This window comes from Anser anser (assembly GCF_964211835.1).
Source record: "Anser anser genome assembly, chromosome: 2".
Lineage (NCBI taxonomy): Eukaryota > Metazoa > Chordata > Aves > Anseriformes > Anatidae > Anser > Anser anser.
The window spans coordinates 159,868,692-159,888,518 of record NC_139721.1 but is presented as its reverse complement, the minus strand read 5'-3'; the positions used below and the strand labels follow the sequence as shown (position 1 = coordinate 159,888,518).

General features: G+C 52.5%; 3 protein-coding genes across 7 annotated transcripts in view; 1 reads left to right on the top strand and 2 right to left on the bottom strand.

Moving 5' to 3' along the window:
• OBSCN (obscurin, cytoskeletal calmodulin and titin-interacting RhoGEF) overlaps window positions 1-7,048 on the top strand; it is a gene marked incomplete at its 5' end in the record, with an annotated part of 184,274 nt that extends 177,226 nt beyond the window's left edge. The window contains 6 exons of the mRNA XM_083822953.1: window positions 743-863; window positions 1,563-1,802; window positions 2,438-2,661; window positions 3,131-3,206; window positions 3,661-3,810; window positions 3,944-7,048. Of these exons, the coding sequence (XP_083679079.1) occupies window positions 743-863; window positions 1,563-1,802; window positions 2,438-2,661; window positions 3,131-3,206; window positions 3,661-3,810; window positions 3,944-4,121 (989 nt within the window). The 3' untranslated portion in view covers window positions 4,122-7,048. The remainder of the gene's footprint in view (window positions 1-742; window positions 864-1,562; window positions 1,803-2,437; window positions 2,662-3,130; window positions 3,207-3,660; window positions 3,811-3,943) is intronic.
• Window positions 7,049-7,172: 124 nt separating this feature from the next.
• On the bottom strand, window positions 7,173-12,698 carry CYP8B1 (cytochrome P450 family 8 subfamily B member 1). Of its 4 annotated transcripts, none has more exons than XM_083822955.1 (3): window positions 9,536-12,698; window positions 9,171-9,279; window positions 7,173-9,080 (listed from the first exon to the last, which is right to left on the bottom strand). In XM_083822955.1, the coding sequence occupies exon 1, from the start codon at window positions 11,553-11,555 to the stop codon at window positions 10,023-10,025; it is 1,533 nt and encodes a 510-aa protein (XP_083679081.1). In that variant the 5' UTR covers window positions 11,556-12,698; the 3' UTR covers window positions 7,173-9,080; window positions 9,171-9,279; window positions 9,536-10,022. The 4 variants fall into 4 exon arrangements, with proteins under 4 accessions (XP_083679081.1, XP_083679082.1, XP_083679080.1 ...); XM_083822956.1 differs by having other exon boundaries at window positions 7,173-7,411; XM_083822954.1 differs by lacking the exon at window positions 9,171-9,279 and having other exon boundaries at window positions 7,173-7,411.
• Window positions 12,699-12,786: 88 nt separating this feature from the next.
• ACKR2 (atypical chemokine receptor 2) lies at window positions 12,787-19,703 on the bottom strand. 2 transcript variants are annotated; one of them, XM_083822958.1, is made up of 4 exons: window positions 17,320-19,703; window positions 16,960-17,160; window positions 16,743-16,800; window positions 12,787-15,367 (listed from the first exon to the last, which is right to left on the bottom strand). In XM_083822958.1, the coding sequence occupies exons 1-4, from the start codon at window positions 17,350-17,352 to the stop codon at window positions 14,244-14,246; spliced, it is 1,416 nt and encodes a 471-aa protein (XP_083679084.1). In that variant the 5' UTR covers window positions 17,353-19,703; the 3' UTR covers window positions 12,787-14,243. The 2 variants fall into 2 exon arrangements, with proteins under 2 accessions (XP_083679084.1, XP_083679085.1); XM_083822959.1 differs by lacking the exon at window positions 16,960-17,160.
• Window positions 19,704-19,827: the final 124 nt, after the last annotated feature.

Genomic DNA, 19,827 nt, shown 5'->3' with positions numbered 1-19,827 from the left:
TGTTTTGAAGAAGTCCATGACCCCACAAAAAATATACCCTTGTAGCAAAATATTTTCTTCCAAGAAGTGGAAGGATGGTCTAAATGGAATTTCCTCCCAGTGGAGATGATTCCTCTGTAAAAGTCAGTTCACAGAGATATTTTTAACTCACCCTAAGTCATCTGCTTTCCCTTGGCCCAGGATTCATTAACAAATATATGGCTCCTTTGCAGTCACTCCCTAAAAGGCCCATACTGTCAGATTCCTTTATTTCAATGCATCCAGCATTTCTAAGCAGATGCTTTATTATGTCAGGGGATGCTACAATACTTCCAGGTAGCACTTAGACAGAATCATATGCCAGAACCAGAGAAACCAATTTAAGCTACTTCCCAGTATACCCAACCAAAATAAGTTTCCGATCCTTTAGCAGTGTCTTACTGTACCCCGTTGATTGGTTATGTGAGCAGACGAGAAATGGTAGCTGAGCTGTTTGATACCATAGTCACAGCACACAGCATGCAGTCGATCTCGTATAGTCCGGAGTGGTCACACCAGGGAATTACTGGATGGTCAGCCCAGACTCTGTTGCATTCACGTAGCCCTTGGTGCCTCAAGTGGGAGCCAACATGCAGACTTCCCTGGAGAAAGCTCTGCTCTTGTCTTTATCTTTGCCCATAGATAGCGGAGGGTGGCTCAGAGAGGCTCCCGTTTCCACGTGGAGTTGTTTTCCCGTGTAATCCTTGCCACTTTTTCTCTGCAGAGCTTCATGCTGCAATGAAGAGCTTCCCAACAGCTGCTACTGAGGAAGAGAGTGAAATAATCACACCATCCGAACCTTTCCCAACCTACCAGACCTATGCCTTCCAAACAGAGATCAAAAGGTAGGGAATCCAACTGAGTACTCAGTAGCAGGAAACGCTGCATATGGCTAGAGTTTAGAAAAGTCACTTTTATAAATGCGCTGCTCAGCTACAGTCACAGTATTTTGTTCAGAACACCTCCGCAGCAATACACTGGGCAAATAAACCTCAGGTCACTGGCTGAACGAGCTTCGTCTTAGTTTAATAGGATTCATGTGTGGATTTTCCGGGAGAGCAAAAGGACCTGTGGTGAGCACTATGTGCTGGACAACAAGCCCCTTAGCATATTGTGGAGTGAGGCCAGGGCTAACAGTCTCCTCTCCTTGTTGCAACACCCTTTGCAGGTAGTGGTTTCAGATGTAGCATTGGGATTCAACTTTCACTGTCTAGATAAAAAGGAATAAAGTCCCAGAGGGACTTGGGATCCTTTTGTTGCCAAGAGAAGCAGGCAGCTGCCTGCAGGGGACAGTTCTCATGCTCTCGACAGGATGAGCCAACTTCTCTCTTTCCAGAGGAGTTAGGATCTCCCTCCTGCGATGTAAAGTGACTGTACAGATTAGAGACACAGGAGGATGTGCAAACTGTGACAATTGCTGCAATAACTCACAGCATGGATGAAAACCACAGCATGGGATCCTTATGATTTTGAAATACAGAAGCTCCTGGCTCTTCCAGGAGTAGTGGAGAAGCTTAACCTGCCCTTGTGTTCCTCTGTGCCAGGGGGCGTTTCAGCATCGTCCGACAGTGCAGGGAAAAAGTAAGCGGCAAGACTTTAGCAGCTAAAATTATCCCTTACTGGCAAGAGGACAAGCAGACTGTGCTCCTGGAGTACCAAGTCCTGAGGAAGCTTCACCACACAAACATCGCTCAGCTGAAGGGAGCCTATGTCAGCCCGCGGCACCTGGTGCTGATCCAGGAGATGTGCGTGGGACCAGAACTGCTCCACTCCTTGGCATTACGGTAAGAACAAGTGGAGCGAACAGTTTTCCCCATCAGGGCTGGTGTAGGTAGCAAAGCACCTCTTGCTTTCACTCGTCAGACTGGCTCATCTCTCTCATCTGTTCTGTTCTGAATTGCAGTGTATTTATTCTGCAACTTCTCATGACATAAAAAGGTACTTAGGTTCCCTACAAGGCCGGGGTAGAGAACAATTCAGGGCCACTCGGTTGAGTTGCTGAAAGCAGATCGCAGTAGTTAATATGAACCCCTTTTTTCCCATAATAAGCAGAATACTCTGGCTCAGGAAGCCTTGTTTCCCCTCCATGTTGCTTCTCACATTGGCAGAGGATGGATCTGCTGGAACCCTCTGACTGAAACAGTGGGAATGGTGGGCATCAAATCTGCAATTTGATTTTTGCACGTCCTCTGCTTCCTCTAACATGCAGCTCTCACAACCTCACGAACCTCTTGTATCTGTAAACCTGAATTACAATATGGGTAGAAATCTCTGTATATGATAGATTTGTTAAATTAATAGAGTTGTTTCTTGGCTCTCAAGTGTCTCATGGGATTAGATATGACAGTGGGTGCAGAATGGTGCTCTCAGATGTGCAGATAAAACACCTCTGGTTTCTATCCCCTTTTTCTTCTGCCAGGACATCGTACTCAGAAGTGGAGGTCCGAGATTACCTGTGGCAGATCCTCAGTGCAGCTGAGTACCTCCATGCGCACAGCATCCTGCACCTGGATCTCAGGTCTGAAAACATGATCATCACCGAGCCCAACCTGCTGAAGCTCCTGGATTTTGGCAACGCACAGTTCTACACGCAAGACAAGGTTATTACCATGGACAAGTGCTTGGACTATGTTGAAACCATGGGTGAGTGGAGTTCATTCACAGAACCTTGGCATCATCGGCAATCTGTGGCAAACAAAAAGACAGACTGAGCCATCGGTCAAGGCAGTTGGCCCCAGCAAGCAGTCTCCGCAGTGCTGCCCTCCAGTAGCAGCATGAGCTGATGGGCATGGGTAGCAGTGACAGCCACCCCACTTGCAGGCCGCAGGGGACACAACCAGAGGTCACGGCCAGCACCGCTCTGGCAGGCATCCATGAGTCCTAAGCTCAAGGATGCAATGTTACAGCCAGCAGTCCCTGCTGGTTCGATGTTCTCAAGGTTTCATTGCAGTCATGACCTAGGAGAGTTACCTCAGCTGGCTCCCCATACTAGAAAGTTTTTCTTTTTCATCTTTGGGAAGGCAGCAAAGCGTAAAAGTACCCGCAGTTTTGTGCTGGCTTCAGTGCTGTAGCACTGGAAAGGAGCTTGGCTCACACCAATTTCCTTTTCTAGCTCCAGAACTGCTGACAGAGCAAGGAGCCATCCCGCAGACTGACATCTGGTCCGTCGGAATCACAGCGTTCATCATGTAAGTCTGTCTGTCCCTACCCTAGGAGTGGCTTTAAAAGTGCAATTTCAGAGTCATCAGCAAGGGGAGCTGCAATGACTCAGTTAACCTCCGCAGCTCGCTCTCCTGGGCAGTGCCCCAGAAGGGTGTGGAGCTGGCTGCACCTTGCAAGGAGGCCCCATCCCACCGAGGTCTCCACATAAAGTAAGGAGGCTGTTCTGCAGCACAGCAGCTGCTGGTTTGTTCACTCAGCTTCATCTGAAAAGCTTTAACAAAAAAAAAATAATTCAAATTACACCGACCAAAACAGCAGCTGAAGCCATGAAACACTGCTCTTCGGGATTTCGTTTCTCCATGTCATGCTTCTGCACATTGCCATGAGCTCCCTATCTCGCAGCTGGGTGGGAATTCCCAGGAGAAGGAGTTATCTTGAGCTACACCCTTCGTGCTGATAATTCTTTTTTTGGGGGGGCAGGCTGAGTGCCAACTACCCTGTCAGCTCTGAGGTACCCTGCGAGTTTCTGCGAACAACCAGGAAGGGGAAGGTGAAGCTCACGCGGTGCTACGCAGGTCTTTCCGGAGGAGCCGTGTCCTTTCTCCAGAGCACACTGTGTGCAAATCCTTGGTAAGGCAGCGCCTGCTTTTCTAGCAGGACAGTTTGTGTAGGTCCTGGTTATTGCCCCTTCCTCCTCGCCCATTTGTGAGGCTCTTCCTCACCCAACATGGATCCCCAACTGACCTTCTCACCCATGTCCTAGGGGAAGGCCATCAGCCTCCGAGTGCCTTCAGAGTCCGTGGCTCCAGGAGACCGGTTTGGACAACAGGCAGCAAGCACTGGTTACCTTCCCCACCACCAAACTGAGGAATTTCCTCACTGAACGAGAAAAGAAAAGGGGCCTGCTGTGCTCCAAGTACGGCCTCATGATTGCCCAGTGAAGGAGATGTGGTGACGGACAGCAACGGTCTCCCTCTCCCTTTCTGCACCCAGCGTTTGGTACCGAAGGGTGCCGTTGAGTTACTGTGCATCACCTGAGCCGGGCTGGCTGCCTGGGGCTGTGCACATCACTCTCCGTGAGTGCAATTTAGCGTAACTGAGCACATGAATCCACGTTACTCGCATTGCCACGTGGTAAAAGCAGAAATACAGGCTGTTAATATGGCTCAGCTGACTAACAGTAACTTTACGGTACGTGTCACTCGGCTCCAGGCTTCCAGGAATAACCGGGAAAGGTTTGCGTAGCCATTTCTGAGGGGGACTAGCTACTAGCCCCGAGCAGCTTTGCAAATCCTTCCCTGAGGTCAGAAAGACTCCCTGTGTGCAAATACTGGGCCCTGACTTCTGCCCCTGGCCCCAGGGTGTCACCGCCAGACACTAGGACACGTTACTCGCCTGCTTGTCCCACGGTAACCACTGCAGCAAGGTCTGAGTGCCTGGTGCGCTCCTCACCTGCCTCGGATCCAAAAGAAAATGATGAATACTTGTGATGGGAAAATATCTGATGTGGAGAGGACTCAGGGAAGGTGATAGGAGACTGGGGGAGGCAATCGGGGTAAATAAGTCAGAAAGATTCACGGTGGGGAAATAGCGAAGAGTGCGGGAGTTGTGGGGTATTAGACAGCAGCGTGTCTGGAAGACGTGGAGGTCCAACTGGATAAAGCCCTGATCTGAGCCAACAGCTGACCCTGCGTTGAGCAGAGCATTGAACCGGAGACCTCGTGAGGTCCCTCCCAGCGTGACTTGTCCTGTGATGCCATGTCTTTGCCACGTGCCAGGCACAAGGAGCAGTAGGGCTCTGACAGCACCATCGGAAGCTGGGCTCAGCACACTTGGCCAAGTTCTGCACCATCCGCACGGGGCCTGACCCAAGACTAAACGTGGGGTGGAGAAGGGCTGTTCCGGAGCAACAAGAGGCTGCAAAGGGGAGGTGTGCTACGTATGTGACAGTGGTGCCACAGGGGAGATTTTAACCTTACTTTGTCTGTGAGGAAACCCTTTCCATCCCACGTCACCAAGAAACAACCGAGCCAGTCTCTGTGAGAGCAGCCTTGGAGCACAGGGTGTGTGCAGGGCGGGCAATGGCTACAGGGCTTTCCAGCCACTGCGCACATCTCATCCTCACCCCGCGTAGCTTGCTTGGCTTTGAGAGGAGTTATTGCTCTCCCTGGGCCCCAAGTTAACCCTCAGCTCCTGCTGTCACAGAGCTCACCAGCCCTCCATGGGCGCTGTTGTTGCTGCAGAGCTGACCATGCTTCTCAAGGAGTTCAGGGTGAGTAAACTCCACAAAACTTGGATTTTTTGGATGTGTATTTGAAGTTCCATATTAGACCTAGATGACCAACTCACCCATCACATAGGATCTAGCAGTAATCCCTCATCTGGCTGACTGCATCCACATCGCTTTGTCTTAGAGACACGTTGAAGAACAAACATACAGACACAACTCTTGGACAAACCAAGCTGTGACTTCGTGTCTGAGCAGCTCTGGGAAAGATGTTCACCACGAGCAGGATTTAGTTGTATGTCTTTCCTTACAGGCAGGGCTAAAACGAGCACGTGCAGCAAGCCTTCTCTGAGCACATCCAGAGCTGGGAAGTGGCGGTGTCAGCACCGGGCCAGTTCATTGCAGCAAAGTCTCTGCCCTGCTTTGCTGCCCATCGAAGACACTGCCCCCTCCCGCCTGGCTTCACAAAGGTCTGGATTTGTGCATTCTGCCCGCCACGGGATAGTTCTGCACATGCTGTGACGTGCTGGGGATAGCTCAGCACAGGACAGCAATGGCAGCACACAGAAGTGACCGTGACCTCGTTCGTGCAGACTTTGCACCACAAGGGACTTTGCCGCTTCGAAGCCCAGCTGTCATTTTCCAGGGAGGCTCACCTATCACGGGACGTGACTCCAGCAGCATTGGCAAATGCTGGGGGGTTTATTTCTCCTGAAAAGTCCTAGAGCAACCTGAACGTTCGTGGTCCTTTTTCTTCCTCAGAATCTGCTGAGGATTGCTTGCCTTCACGAAGGACAGTGTTAGCTGTGTCATTGCTTCGCACTTATAACCTCTGTTCCTGCGAGCTTCTCCGGTGTGAATGTTGTACCTGCGGGTGCACTTGGGTTTCCTGAGCGTTCCTCACAAGCAGCATGTAAGCAGAGGCTTTCCCAGAGCTGCATCTCACTCTCCTTAGAGGGACGAGGATGGGAAATCAGTTCCTAACGTGTTACAGTTTAATACTAGACGTGATGCTGTTTCACCAGTGGTGGTCTTTTCCAACACGTTTAACCCGTGTTGTCCCAGACCTGAAGCGTGCAGCATCACGGCTACTTCTCCTGCGTGGTGTGCAGAGTGAACTGGGAGCAAAGGAGCTTTCACTGTGCTGTGGAGAGCAGACACTGATTCGATAGACTGTATAACTTTGAATAGCGAGGTAACATTGTCCTCACAATGCTCTACAGAAGAGAAAACCAAGGTTTTAGGGCCAGATGCCGCTCCTGAGGGACAGAGAAGTTAAGCAACACAGACAGTGTGACGAGGTCTGGCCACTAAATATTTCAGGACCCTGGATTCCTTCGATTTAACTTCTTTTATGAACCCAGTAAGGTTTCTGTCGGCGCATCTAGTTCTTCACTCTTGCTGGTACGCGTTGGGATGGAGTGCTCGGTGCCAGGGGACAGCCCATCTACGCATAAAACATTGATTGCTGATTAACCCATTTGGAGCTTTCACACTTCCTCAAATTTGATTTTCAAAGTGATTTTTTTGCTTCTCACACTTGCATGCATTTGAGCATGTCTGAAGTCTTTTACAGCCTCAATATTGTTTTGTTAAATTAACCATTCTGACAAGGAAGTAAAGCCAAATTTTTCTGCCGAATCATTGTCACTGTCATTATTTTTACACCCCCTTCTCAAACCCTGTCTGTGTTTGTGCAGAACCCATCCCTCCCCTCTGACCTGGAGCCTATACACGCGATAACAAAAAACACACACCACCAAGTGCATTAGTCACGAACAGCCTTTATGTAAACAACCCACAGGAAAAAAAAAAAAAGAAATCCTCTTGCCAGAGTGTGCCTTGGAGTGGGGATGTCACCCGGCCAGGACGTTGCTGTGCGACCAGGAGCTCCCGTGGGTGTCTCCCAAAGAGCGAGAGGCTTCTGCGGTCACCAAAGGCTTTGAGACAGCTGGAGCCATCAGCCTCTCGATATGCTTAGGTTATCTGGAAAGGAAGAGTTTCCTGTCATAGGACAAAAAAAAAAAAAAGATTCGGTGACAGATTTCCTGCACTGGTTGGGAGTACAGCTGAGAAAGTAAAGCACTAAAATGCAGAGTGTTTTTTTCCTAGGGCAGTGCTGCCTTCACCAGGGGGAGAAACCACCAGAAACCACCCAAGTAAGCTCATTTCTGGGAGGAATGCAGGCCAGATTTTCAGGTACCAGCATCAGCTGCAGGGTCTGACTCTCCTGGGCAATTAAGGTGCTTTCGGGGACTATTTGTAGGTGTGGAGGTTCAGTTGTCCACATGTTAAGGGGCAGCATAGTCCTTGCCGTGGCCTTGACCTGTCCGGCTATCCCAAGGCATCCCTGGGCACGGTTTGGAGTGTGCAAAGGTCAGGCCATTGGCCAGAACTTGGGAAGAGCTCCAGCTTAATTCCTGGTAGCAGAGCAACGGAAAAAAAAGCACATGTGATGATGACAAAAACAAAAACAAAAAAAAAGGAGAAAAAAAAAAAGAGATGAGAGCCACAGAAGGAACATGGAAGTTGTGAAAAGGAGTTTTTAATCAGAAGTGTCACAGCCGAGCCTTGTGCAGTTACAGGTAGATCTTGTTTCTCTTGGCTCTGCCACAGCTGCCTGACAGTTTCTGTCTGAATTTTCACCCCTGCAAGCTCTGGGCTCATGCCCAGCGTGGCAGCACTGGGCCGTTTGCCCTTGACGGGCAAATCCTACAGCACAACCCTGTCCTTCACAACACAGAGCAGGGTCTGGCTTTGATGTTTTGCCATACGTGAAAATGTTCGAGTCGTGCTCCTCACTCATACGTAACCTCCAAAGTCCAAAGTCAGTGTTAAAATCGGTTTGTTGTCCTCTGCACAGGCACGGCTGGGTTTAACTCCTGCCAGAGCTGCGATGTTGAAGGGAAAAAAACAAAGCAGCACTTGCAGGGCAAAGTTTTATCCTTCATCACACGAGGTGGATAAAACCAAGATGTTTGGGGTCCCAGAAGGTCCCAGCGGCTGTAGTCTGTAAGGGGCTGAGGTTGTTACACTCTTTGCTCACACCCCAGTTCATTTTTCTAGCCCCTTCTCCTTCCTTACACGTTTGCAGAGGCTGGGGGCTAAATTTGGAGTGGGGGAGGCACTTTCCAGCAGGCATCTGGGAACACCGTCAGCCCAGGGGACTCGAGGGGAAGGGTGGAAGACCATCGGGATCCTGATCAGGCTCAGCCCTCGCCTCGCAGGAGGGCAGAACGGCTGCCGGCCTCTGCAAACTCCAGAATTTCTGGGTTTTGCAATGGTTTGCACTGAAGCAGTGAGCTGGCTGCGTGCTGCAGGGGATCCCACCTGAGCTGTGTTGAGGTTGGTGGGATGAAGCCAGACACAAATACACACACAAAGCTTTTTATATCCCCAGAAACTGTTCACAAGACAGGGCTTGAACAGCCAGCCTCCTGCAGTCCTGGTAGGGCAGGTGGCCACATGCATTCCCAGTTCAGGGCGATGCACGGAAACGGGTCCTTAGGCTATTACTGACATTTGCAACTCACTTCTCCTCTTGCTAAAGCAGTAAACAAGACTGGAAAATCTCTCCTTCTCTTAAGCATGAGCAGGGGATGTGTTGTCAGTATGTCCTTGCTCTGTATGTCCCACAGAGGGGCACCTCTGTGGAGGCTTCATAGGAGCACGTCTTGAACAGAGGAGAGAAGGGGATGACAGATGAGGCAATCTGAAAGCCCCTAGGAAATCCTGATGGAGAGGACATTTGTTGTTGTCTGACCTGTAGGGGTGTACTACAAGCTGACGCCATCCTGCCCGTGATGCTTCATGTGGAAAATAAGCTGGGATCCCTGCTCACCTTGTGGTCCTTCCGATGTGTCGTTAGGGCTCTGAAGGGAAACAAAGCGGTCCCAAGGTGGAGCTGGCACGCACAGGGCTCATCCCCAGCTCTCAGGCCCCTTCACCAACTCCCTGCCTCATCCAGCTTGGTCTGGCTTGCACACCCATGCTCACACCAGCTGCCGGCACCACGGACCCCCAGACCTTTGGTTCCTTCCCCAAACATCCCATCATACAGCCCATACAATGCCCAAACACTTTTCCCCTGCACCCCACAACATGCCTCACCCCTTGGCAGTGACCCACCTGGATCCGGGGGAGGTCTGGAGAGCTGCTCCTGATGGCACGTCCTGGACCCAGCTGAGGTCCCTATGGGGCCCGGACAAAGTGCTGGCTCCTCAGAAGTCCTTAATTTGGGTTCCACCTGCTACGAAGCCCCCGTGCTCCTCCGGGCTTGTGCGGATGTGTCTCTGATGGGCTGGCGGCCCCTGTGCAGGGGTTGGGAGTAGCCCAGCAGGGTGTTATTTGGGCTCCCCCACCTCACCATTGTCCCTCTGTGCTCTTTTGTGGGCGTGCAGACGAACTTTTACCTCATAACCTAACCGAATTCAGGAACCAGAGGTGCAGGGCAGTGACACGTGCGAATGAGGTAGAGAGGAAAGCCACAATAACCACTAAGCGAACAAGAACATACCGCTATCGGCTCCACACAGATCCAGCGACCATGAGATCGGGCAGTTTATTTCATAGGTAACACCTGAACAACAACAAAAAAAAATGCAACCAGGCCTTCTCAGAAGCGCTGCCGGTACCTGAAGCGAACGTCACGGACGGGCTGCATCGTCCCGAACCCCCAGCGGCTGATGTCGATGGCTGGGATCTCCTCTTCGCCATCGACTAGCTCCAGGTCGTAGTGAGCCAGCATCAAGAAGACAAACAATTTAATTTCGGTGGTGGCAAAGAACCGCCCAGGACAGATGGATATGCCCGCCCCCCAAGGCATGTTGAAGTATTTCAGCCGTTTCCCGTCCTTGTAGAAATCTTTCTTGGTGCCATCTGGGTTTACGAAGCGATCGTACTTGAATCTGTGAGGCTCGGGGTGGATTTCGGGGTCCATCTGCACAGAGAGGTGTGGGAACAGAGCCACCCTATCTCCTTTGCGGAGCACGTACTCCGTCCCGTTGCTCATCTCAAGACTCATGTCCTGGAGGACAGCTCTGACCAGCAACGGGGCTGCCACCAGCCTCAGGGTCTCCTCCAGAGCGCTGTCCAGAAGGGGAGTCTGGTTTAACATGTCCCTAGTGATGTCAGTTGGTGGGCTTCCAGCCTTCACCTCGTGGCCGTTCTCCCTCAAGACCTTCTCTACCTCTTCCTTCACAGCCCTCATGGCGTCTGGATGCTTCATGAGATAAAGGAGGAGCCAGAAGGCAGTGGGGCCTGTATTGCCTTGGGATGCCCAGAGGAGCATAAACCTGAAACGATCCCGCATGTACTCAGGGACACCGTTTTGTGCCAGAAATTGGTCTTGATCACTTATCCACCCACTGACGTTGTCCTTCTGACAGCTCCTCCTCACGGACAGCGTGCTCCAGAAGAACCTCTTCAGCCGCTCAGCTTCGAGTTTGTCCTTGGGGGGCAACATAGAGTAGGCCAGGCAAGGGAAGAGGCGGTCATACTTCCGAAACTCATTGAACAGCTGGTTGGAGTGGATGAGATCTCGCTCGTTAGCCTCCTCCTCGTTATCTACCCCTCGGTGGGACTCTGTGCCATACAGAGCCAAGTACCCAGCTCTGAAGACGATATTGTAGCAGTAGTGGAAGAGGCTGTCCTCTTGCCACGGTCGCTCCTCCTCTCGTGAGCTCAGTTTGGAAAACATCAGCTTCTGAAGGTTACCCATGGTGGCTTTCGTCAGGAGGTTGAGCCCATCTCCCGTCAGGTGCTTCATGCTCAAAGCATGCATCGTGCTCTGGCTGGCTTTGATGGGCTTGTAGCCAAACACCTGGAGGACCAGTTTAGATGCGAAGGACCTGAAGTCTAGCTTAGATCGTGATTCCTTCATGATGGCTCCAAAGCAGAAGGGGTCCATCACGAAGGTAAAGTAATAGCCTCCGATCAGCACCGTGAAAATATCCCCGTGTTTTCTCTGCATCTTTTTTAGAAACTCTGAACTGTTCTTTCTAAAATCCAGCACGTAGCCCAACCAGGGGATGATACCTTTATCCAGAGGGGGTTCATTGGGTCTTCGGCTCCGGAAGACACCCAGGAGGTAGAGCCCACTGAGCAGCGATGCCACCAAGGCGCAGAGGAGAGCTGCCCAGAGCGCCATGAGAGCCCCGTGCCCGGCCGGGAGCGGGACCCTGAGCCAGGCTGAGGCAGGCGGGTGCTTTTTATTCCCATCCAGGGGCTGATATGCAGATGCACAGCTGACAGCATCTGCCCGGATTGGCAGCAAGTATTTGCTTTTCCCCTGTAGCGTGAGGACATCTCTCCCCTTGGCTAACAGGCAGGGATTTTTAAGGTGGAAGGCACGTTGTAGTCAACTGGGGTTACTGGGCTGCCGCATAAAGAGCAAGGGCTTCAGCGTGGGCTCTGCAGCAGCTCAAGCAAAGCCCCTTTTCTGGGCTGCGTTGAGCCCAGGCTTTGCAAAAGGAGCTTCAGAGATCTCCCCTCGGTGATTTCTGCCTTTAACACCAGGCTACGGACACGTGCTGCAGGCTGGGAGAAGGAAAGGAGGAGCAGGTGTTGGAAATGCTGCTAGAAATGAGCTTGGGACGGAAGGAAGGGGCTGACAGCTGATCTAAATCCGTCTCAAATGCCAAAAGGAAAGATTTCTAACAGTTTTACCCATTTCCCCTTCTGCTTCTCGATGTCTCCCGACAGGGTTGGGTGACGGAGCAGGGCCCTGTCCCTTGTGCTGTGCTGTGCCTCCCGCTGCTGCCAGCCCGGCCCAGGGGCCCGGTGACTGCAGCCCCTGCCCCAGCTGCTGCCCCTTGCATGGCACAGCACCTGGTGTGGATGGAGGGATGTTACACGGAGAGAGAAAAAGGATTTGGAGAGAAAATGGGACAGACAGCGACGAGCAGACGCAGGGCATGCTGCTTACCCACAACCAGCCCCTTTAGCACCCCCTCCTTATTTTCCCTCCCTTGTCCTTCCCCAATCCACCCCCCATTTTCCCTACCTTCCCCCCTTCCCCTACACATCCCATCATAAGCTCTGCACAGTCCCACGAGCCCTCCTTGGGGAGGTCCCAAGACAAAGAGTGCAGCCTTCATCTTTGATTTGTTTCCCAGCTGCTCTCCCTTTCCACGTTCCCTCCCGGTGACCTCATGAAGGCCACATCACGGTGCCAGCAAAATATGTGCTTCGGCACTTTTTTTAAGCAAAGCTCCCAGCCGTACTGTTTTTCGCACAAGCAGCATGAAAACTCACTGTAGGAATGCTGGAAAAAAAAAATATAATGCCAGTGAAAACAAACGTACCTTTCTAGTTCAACTCCAAACCTTTCTCAGTCCTGTCGGTAACCCCGTCTCACAATAAAAGCAAGAAGGTGATGAGAGTTTTGTCTTAAATTATAAACTTTATTTGCACAATTCTATGCAACTCCTGCATTCACTTTATTTCCAGGCAGGAAATAGCCCAGCTAAGGTTCAAAAGCAAACAGTACCTTTTACATAACGGTCAGCAAACTAATGACCTTGAACTTTAAAGCTACACTGGGTGTAAGGACTGGTACCGGCTGTCCGTGCTCTCCTGTCTGAGGCCGTGCTGTCACCCTGTGGTGATGTAAAGCCAATACTTGCGTTAAAGATGGCTGCAGAGCTTTATCTTGTCAAAATTTATGTTGGGAAGGCAAATAACTCCACCGCCATCCTGCCAAGCCCATGTTTTTTTCTCTTTCCCCCTGGTTCTTACTGGTTTCAGCTCCGCGACTGCGATGTTTCAGCGCCATTTAAAGCTCATTCCTCCTGCGGTCTGACCTGGTCGACAAAAGGGCCGAGCCCGCTGAACACAAAAGGGAGGCCACAAAGATGCTCGGAGGCTGGAGCGCCTCTCCTGTGAAGAAAGGCTGAGAGAGCTGGGGCTGTTCAGCCTGGAGAAGAGAAGGCTCCTGGGAGACCTCATTGTGGCCCTTCAATACTTGAAGGGGGCTTATAAAAAGGATGGAGGAAGACTCTTTACTTGGGTAGATCATTATAGGACATGGGGAATGGTCTTAAAAATAAAAGATGATGGATTTATACTAGACGTTAGGAAGAAATTCTTCACTTAGAGGGTGGTGAGGCACTGGCACAGGTTGCCCAGAGAAGCTGTGGCTGCCCCATCCCTGGAGGTGTTCAAGGCAAGGCTGGAAGGGGCCTTGGCCAACCTGATCTAGTGGGCTGGAGTTGGGTGATCTTTAAGGTCCTTTCCAACCCAAACCATTCTGTGATCCTGTGAACACGTCTGGCAGACGGCAGAAGCCAGGAGAAGCGAAGCTGCCCAAGCGTGGGCTTCTGTCTGCCCGTGCCCGGCCTGGCGGCTGGGTGTGCCGAAAACGCTGCCCAGCCGGTGCTGTGGGCTGGGGGCGTAATGGGACGGCTCTGCTCCGACGGCCCCTTTGGGATCCGTGAGGGAGAAGCTCTGCACAGGATTCACATCGTGGTTTTACACCCCTCCTTACCTTCCCACCCTTGTTCTTCCCTGAGGGCGTTCAGATTGTGCACAACACCCAGGCAAGCCGCTCCTTCACCTACTAATCCCTCACAAACCTCACACAGGGGCTTCCCCTGTTCTAGCACAGACCCAGGGCAGTCGTTTTGAATCATTTTATCACTTTCAGTGACACCAGAAACAAATCCCACATGTAGTTTTCCAATCCCAACGCGGAGATTCCACAGTTGGATGCCGGTGCTAGGCTGCCACTTCTGGCTACGCAGCCCTGTGGGCTCACGCCGACCCCATCGCATGGCCAGGACCAGTAAAATAGAGCGCAGAGGACATAAAAAATAACGTAAAATAGTGTAAATATTTATCATGCGTTTGTGATACTCAGCATTTCTATCTGGGCAGCGTACCTGCTGCAAGAGGGGCTTGTCTCGGAGGGCTGGATGTCAACGAAAGTGCTTCTCCTGCAGATGGCCTGAGGGATCTTCCACAAATACAGCCGGAACCGTTTCTTCACAAAAGCGTACAGCAAGGGGTTGAGGCAGCAGTGGACGAAGGCCAAGCTCTCTGTGATCTGAATGGCGTAGTCCAGCTGCCTGCTCCTCTCGCAGCTCCGGATCGCACCGACGTCTTGCAGGGAGTGGAGGATGAGGACGATGTTGTAAGGGAACCACAGGACGAAGAAGACGCCCACCAGGGCGAAGACCAAGCAGAGGGCTCTCCTCGAGCCAGGCGTCCGCAACGTGGTGAGCGCGCACGCTATGCGGGAATAGCAGAACACCATGAACAGGAGGGGAAAAAGGAAACCCAGGATGTTTTGGATGACCTGAAAGACAACTTTCCAGAATAAGTGTTTCTGCCCGTAATCACAGGTACACACGATGGTTTTGTTGTTGATATGCTTCGTGGTGGTGAAGAGGCCATCCGGAATGGAGAGGAGGATGGAAAGGACCCACACCATTACCAAGACAATGATGGATTTCCTCTGCATCGTGGAGCTGCGAGGAGAGCAAGCATCAACAATCTGCAGGTACATGTCCAGGCTCATGCAGCTCACAAGAAAGACACCGCTGTAGAAATTCATGGTGTACATGGCACTTAAGACTGGGCACAGCATATCCCAGGTCACCCGCTGGGAAATGTACAGGGCCCAGAAAGGAAGGGTTAGCAGCAACAAGAAGTCTGAAACCACCAGGTTGAGCAAATACACCTCAGTCATCTTCTTTTTCTTCCTGACGTACAGAATGAGGACGACAAAGAGCAGAACGTTCCCCGCCAAGCCCACCAGGAACACCACGGTGTAAAAAGCCGGCAAGAACGCCCTGCTGAAGGAAAGTACCTCTTCTTTGGTGCAAAGGGCATACTGCATGTAGTCCTCCTCGTCCAGGTACTCGTAGGGGTAGTCGGTGGCATTGGCAGCGTAATCTTGGGCATCCAGCAGGGCTGCAGCAGTTGTTGCTGCCTTGGAAGCTGCGCTCGACATGGGGCTGCCTAAGACAAAAGACAAGCGAGTTTCAAGACAAGTGTTTCAAAACATCATTCCAACCCATCCAGGAAAAGCAGAAGTGTTTCCCTCTAGTTCATAGGTTTAAATCTCTGCCACCTCCGGGTGACTCTCCCACATCCTGCGCTCTTTGGTCTTTGCCTGCAGCATGGAGAAGGCTGCCTACACATACGCAAAAAAATCTCATTCTGGTTTCCTCACTCCCACGCATTAAGAGCACGGTCTCCCCTGGGATGATTCATTACTTCCTCCTGACACCACTGCGAGCTTCTGGGGAAGTCTGTGCCCTAAATTATGCAGAGTCCAGCACCACACCCCGCTGTGCGCCGCTCTGGGGTCAGCCGGGGTGCTGCCGGGAAGCGGCATCGCGCTTCTCGGTGAGGGGAACCCACCACCGGCACCTCTGTGTTGGTGGGGCCGCACCCAGAGGAAAACCATTGAAAAGTAACCGCTCCTGGAAGGGCTCTGTCCCCTCTCCGTGCCAGCTCCAGGACACAAAGCCACGGGCACCCATAAATGATGTTAGTAAGTGGGAAACCCCAGCTGTAAGGACGCATGGGCAGCAGAATGACCTCCTTGAATGAAGGTGAGGGCACGTTTGGCTGGAACGGCGTTGCTGGCGCCGTGTGAGATAAAGCGGGTCCAACCCCGCTGTGTGGGGCAGGCGAGGGGCACAAGGTCAGCGTCTCAGCAGCCCAGCCTTTGGGAAGTGGCCAATGGTTTGGAGAAGTTCCTATTTTTGGAGCCTGATTCTCGAGAAACTACACACACACACACCCCTCCAGGAGCACCACGAGGACGAGGTCTTCCAAAAATGGAACCTGGGCAATGGCTCTTGCTGAAGAGCCGAAATCTCCTGTGGCGGGAGATGGGACCTGCGTGAGCCACCACCCACCAGCACCACGGAGGTTAACGGGGTTTTACAAGCCAAGGCTACTCTCCAGGTGCTGCCGGCAACCAGGGAAGATTGGCTGCAGATGCCCCCGACCCCAAGAGTGTACAGGTTTTGAGCCATGGCCAAACCTGCCCTCGTTTCCCTCGGGACTCATTTTTCCAGCGATCCCAAAGCACACACGTGTCTCCCGCCTGGGTTGCAGACCTCTGCCCCGCTGCTGTCTGCACGGAAACAACCTCACGGAGGTGGAGGGAGGTCCCAGCTCACCCCACGGCCACCGTGCAGCACCCCAAAGAGCCAAAATCCCCCCGAGCCAGCCAGGGGCAGAACTGGGTCTCCCCTCTGGAGAGGGCTGAAGCAGGAGCCGCTGCGCCCCAAGCAGGTTCAGCAAAGCACCCCGGGCTTGGAGCAGGGTGCTGAGGGCCCCTGATGGTGCAGGGCAGCGAGGGGGGAAGCCGCAGACCTACCTGGAGCAATCCCGTGTCCAGGGTTGCTGAAATATCCATCCCAGGCACCCGGGGGCGGCTGAAACGAAGGGAAAGTTTGGGCAGGGCTGGGCCGCGATGTTCCCTCGCTGGCTCGCCCTGCCCTTGGCAAGCGCCCCGCGGCGCATCAGAGCAGCCACAGCGCCCGATGAAAGATCTAGGGATGAAGTTTTTTATTCGTATTTTGGAGGAAACCCACCCCCGGCCAGATGCTCTTGGGAGGAAGCCAAAGCTGCCCGGCAGCTCGGAGCGCGGCCCCATCCAGCAGGACTCCCCAGCACCTCCGACGGCCCCCCATCAGGGCCACCCGTCCCCGCAGCTCCCGTTTTGGGGTCTCTTTCAGCTTTTTTCTCCCCGCCGCCACGTCGTTCCTCCTCCGTACTGTGCTGCTGCTCCCACCCTGACAAAAAAACGACGTGGGCTGTGCGCTGCCATTAATCCCAGCCCGCCCGCGTGCCAGCGCTCGGAGCTGGCCAACCTTCAAGGAGAAAAAAAAAGGAACCTCCCCAGGTTTCTCCCACGGCTTTATCTCCGAGCACAAAAGAGAAAACACACTTACGAGAGCCGCTTCTCCACGGCGGGCAGTTCCCATCCTGCCAGAGCTTGACTCAGGCTTTAGAAACCTCCTGTCGTGGTGTCAGAGGACGGGCAGGAAACACGAGCTCAGTGGAACCGCCCTGGCTCTGTTTCCCCTTTCCTGGGGTTGCTCAGCACGCAGCCTGCGCTTCGTTTTCCTCGTTGGCCTGAGGCTCGCTACGTAACAACCCCTGATGTGACAACATGTTCTTTCGGATTTATTTTTCCAGAAAAAAAAACAAACACTTTAATTATCGGAAACATCTGCCCCAGCCTGAGAAAGAGACGGACCTTTAGGTGATGTCCACCCTGCAGCCTCCTGGCTCCCACAGGCAGGATCCAACCCACTCGCTCTCGGCGCTGAGATGCCCTGGGGACTGCCCAGGAAACCTCTCTGGCCAGCGTAGAATTTGTTGCTGTTGTTGTTTTCCAACAAATCTAATTATTTTCCAGTTAATCTGGACGCTGCAGGATCCTCGTCCCTGCTTTCCTCAGTGTTTAGGCAAGGAGCAGTGGGCTCTGCCTGCTGGTACCACTCCCGTCCTGTTCTCGGTGGCTCTGGACATCATCCCAACTGAAGGTGGGCCAAAAGGTCCTCCAGGTCTCCGCCGTTTTGCCTGTGGTCAGGTTCTCAAAAAGCAGCGGTCAGGTTCTCAAAAGTCTCTCCCGTTCTCCGTGCATCCCTTCGCCACGGGACGGGGGCCAGGCTGGGGCACCATGGAGCCAGGGCGTGCTACCCCTCCAGGACACAACTGAGGGGTTCATTAGGTTTCCACCTGGAGCACACTGGTGGGAACGGGGTGAGGAGCAGAATAAGCAGCTATTTTTGTAGGTAGTAGATATCACAGAATCATCTAGGTCGGAGAAGGCCTTCAAGATCGCCGAGTCCAACCATCAGGTCCTGCCAAGCCCCATCGCTAAACCACGGCCCTTCGTGGTGCATCCATCTCTTAAATACCTCCAGGGATGGGGACTTTGCGGGAAAAAACAGGTTTTGGGGAGGGAAACGAATATGCTGGAGCTGTTTGAGATGAGACAAGTGCGGGGTTAGGACTGAGCCAGTGATATTTTGGACCTTTCTGGGCTTTTCAGAAATCTTTCGATAATATTCCTTCTCAATGTTCTTAAAGAAACGAAGGGAGAGTAGCAAAGACCTAGGTATGGGCTGAAACCCCCCAGTGAATGGCTACAAAGGGCTACGAAGCTGGTGAAGGGCCTGGAGCACAAGTCCTGTGAGGAGCGGCTGAGAGAACTGGGGTTGTTGAGCCTGGAGAAGGGGAGGCTCAGGGGAGACCTCATTGCTCTCTACAACTACCTGAAAGGAAGGTGTGGGGAGCTGGGGGTCGGCCTCTTCTCACAGATAACCAGCGACAGGACCAGAGGGAATGGCCTCAAGTTGTGCCAGGGGAGGTTCGGGCTGGAAACGAAGCCCTGCTCCCTCCCCTGCAAGCCCCCGAGCACATCCGTGTGGGCAATGCCCCCGGCAGCAGGCAGCAAAACGCCGCTCACAAAGCAGAGGCCCTGAACGAGGCTGCTCCAGGTGACTGTAGCTTCATTAGCCCAGCAACAAAAACAAAGTAAGTTTGGGTTTTTTAATCGAGTTTCTCCCCCCGAGCACGTATCACTCGGAGCTGCAGGGGATTAGATGTGCCTGTGCCAGCCGCAGCCGAGAGCAGCCCTCGCTGCCATTTATTACCAGACTTTAATTCAATTCGGGAACTGGTAATTGCATAGATTTCTTTTTTTTTCATTTTATACTCTGCAGATCCTTAATGGCTTTGGCAATTAAGGTAACGAGGTTATCGGTAATGGGAAGCGCACTTAGCGAAATTCAGCGGTACGACCAAACGCTCGGCTGGGCTGCTTGCTTTTCCTGCTGCCGAAAACGCTGCAGGTCAGGAATGGGGCTCTGCCTTTCCTGAGACAAAAATGGGGCAGGGGGCTCCAAAAGCCTCATTCCTTTGCTCTTTCACTGTCAAGCTGCTGCCTCACTTAGGGGAAGGTTTTAGGATCTGCAGGATCCAAGGGGATTTTTGTTCTAGGGTCCTGCTGTTGAAGTCCAGAACCATTTCTAAGTTGTCTTTGGGCTTTAAAAGCCCCAGCCTGGCACACAGAGAGGGCAAACCAAGCCCTGCTGCAAAGCCCAAATTCAGAAGAAAAAAAAAATAAAATAAAATGGCAATTCACTGGCAGGGAAATCAGACGGAGGGAACGCAGGGCCTGCCCTTGCCCCGTGCTAAAAAAACTCCCATCTGGTGTCGAAAGGTGGCTTTGCACCAACACATTTCTGAAGCAAAAACTCAAGCAATTGGCAGAAAAAGCAGCGCCCTGCCTTCCCCCCTGCGAGGAGCAGGTGGAAAACCAACTTGGGAGTGCAGCAACGCGCCGGGCTCAACCCCAAACCCCTGTAACTTTGGGGAGCGAGCTCCTGGCGCCTGGTGAAGCAGCAAACATTAAGAAAAATGAGAAAAAATTAAGAAAAACAGCAATA

What these genes read in the sequence shown, in the direction of transcription:
- CYP8B1 (XM_083822955.1), bottom strand. Translation starts at nt 11,555, where the DNA reads ATGGCGCTCTGGGCAGCTCTCCTCTGCGCCTTGGTGGCATCGCTGCTC.
- ACKR2 (XM_083822958.1), bottom strand. Translation starts at nt 17,352, where the DNA reads ATGGGAACTGCCCGCCGTGGAGAAGCGGCTCTC. An exon ending in CCAAGAGCATCTGGCCGGGG is followed by an intron (nt 16,801 to 16,959) that starts GTGGGTTTCCTC and finishes CCTTCGTTTCAG; the next exon opens with CCGCCCCCGGGTGCCTGGGA. An exon ending in TGGACACGGGATTGCTCCAG is followed by an intron (nt 15,368 to 16,742) that starts GTAGGTCTGCGG and finishes CTTTTGTCTTAG; the next exon opens with GCAGCCCCATGTCGAGCGCA.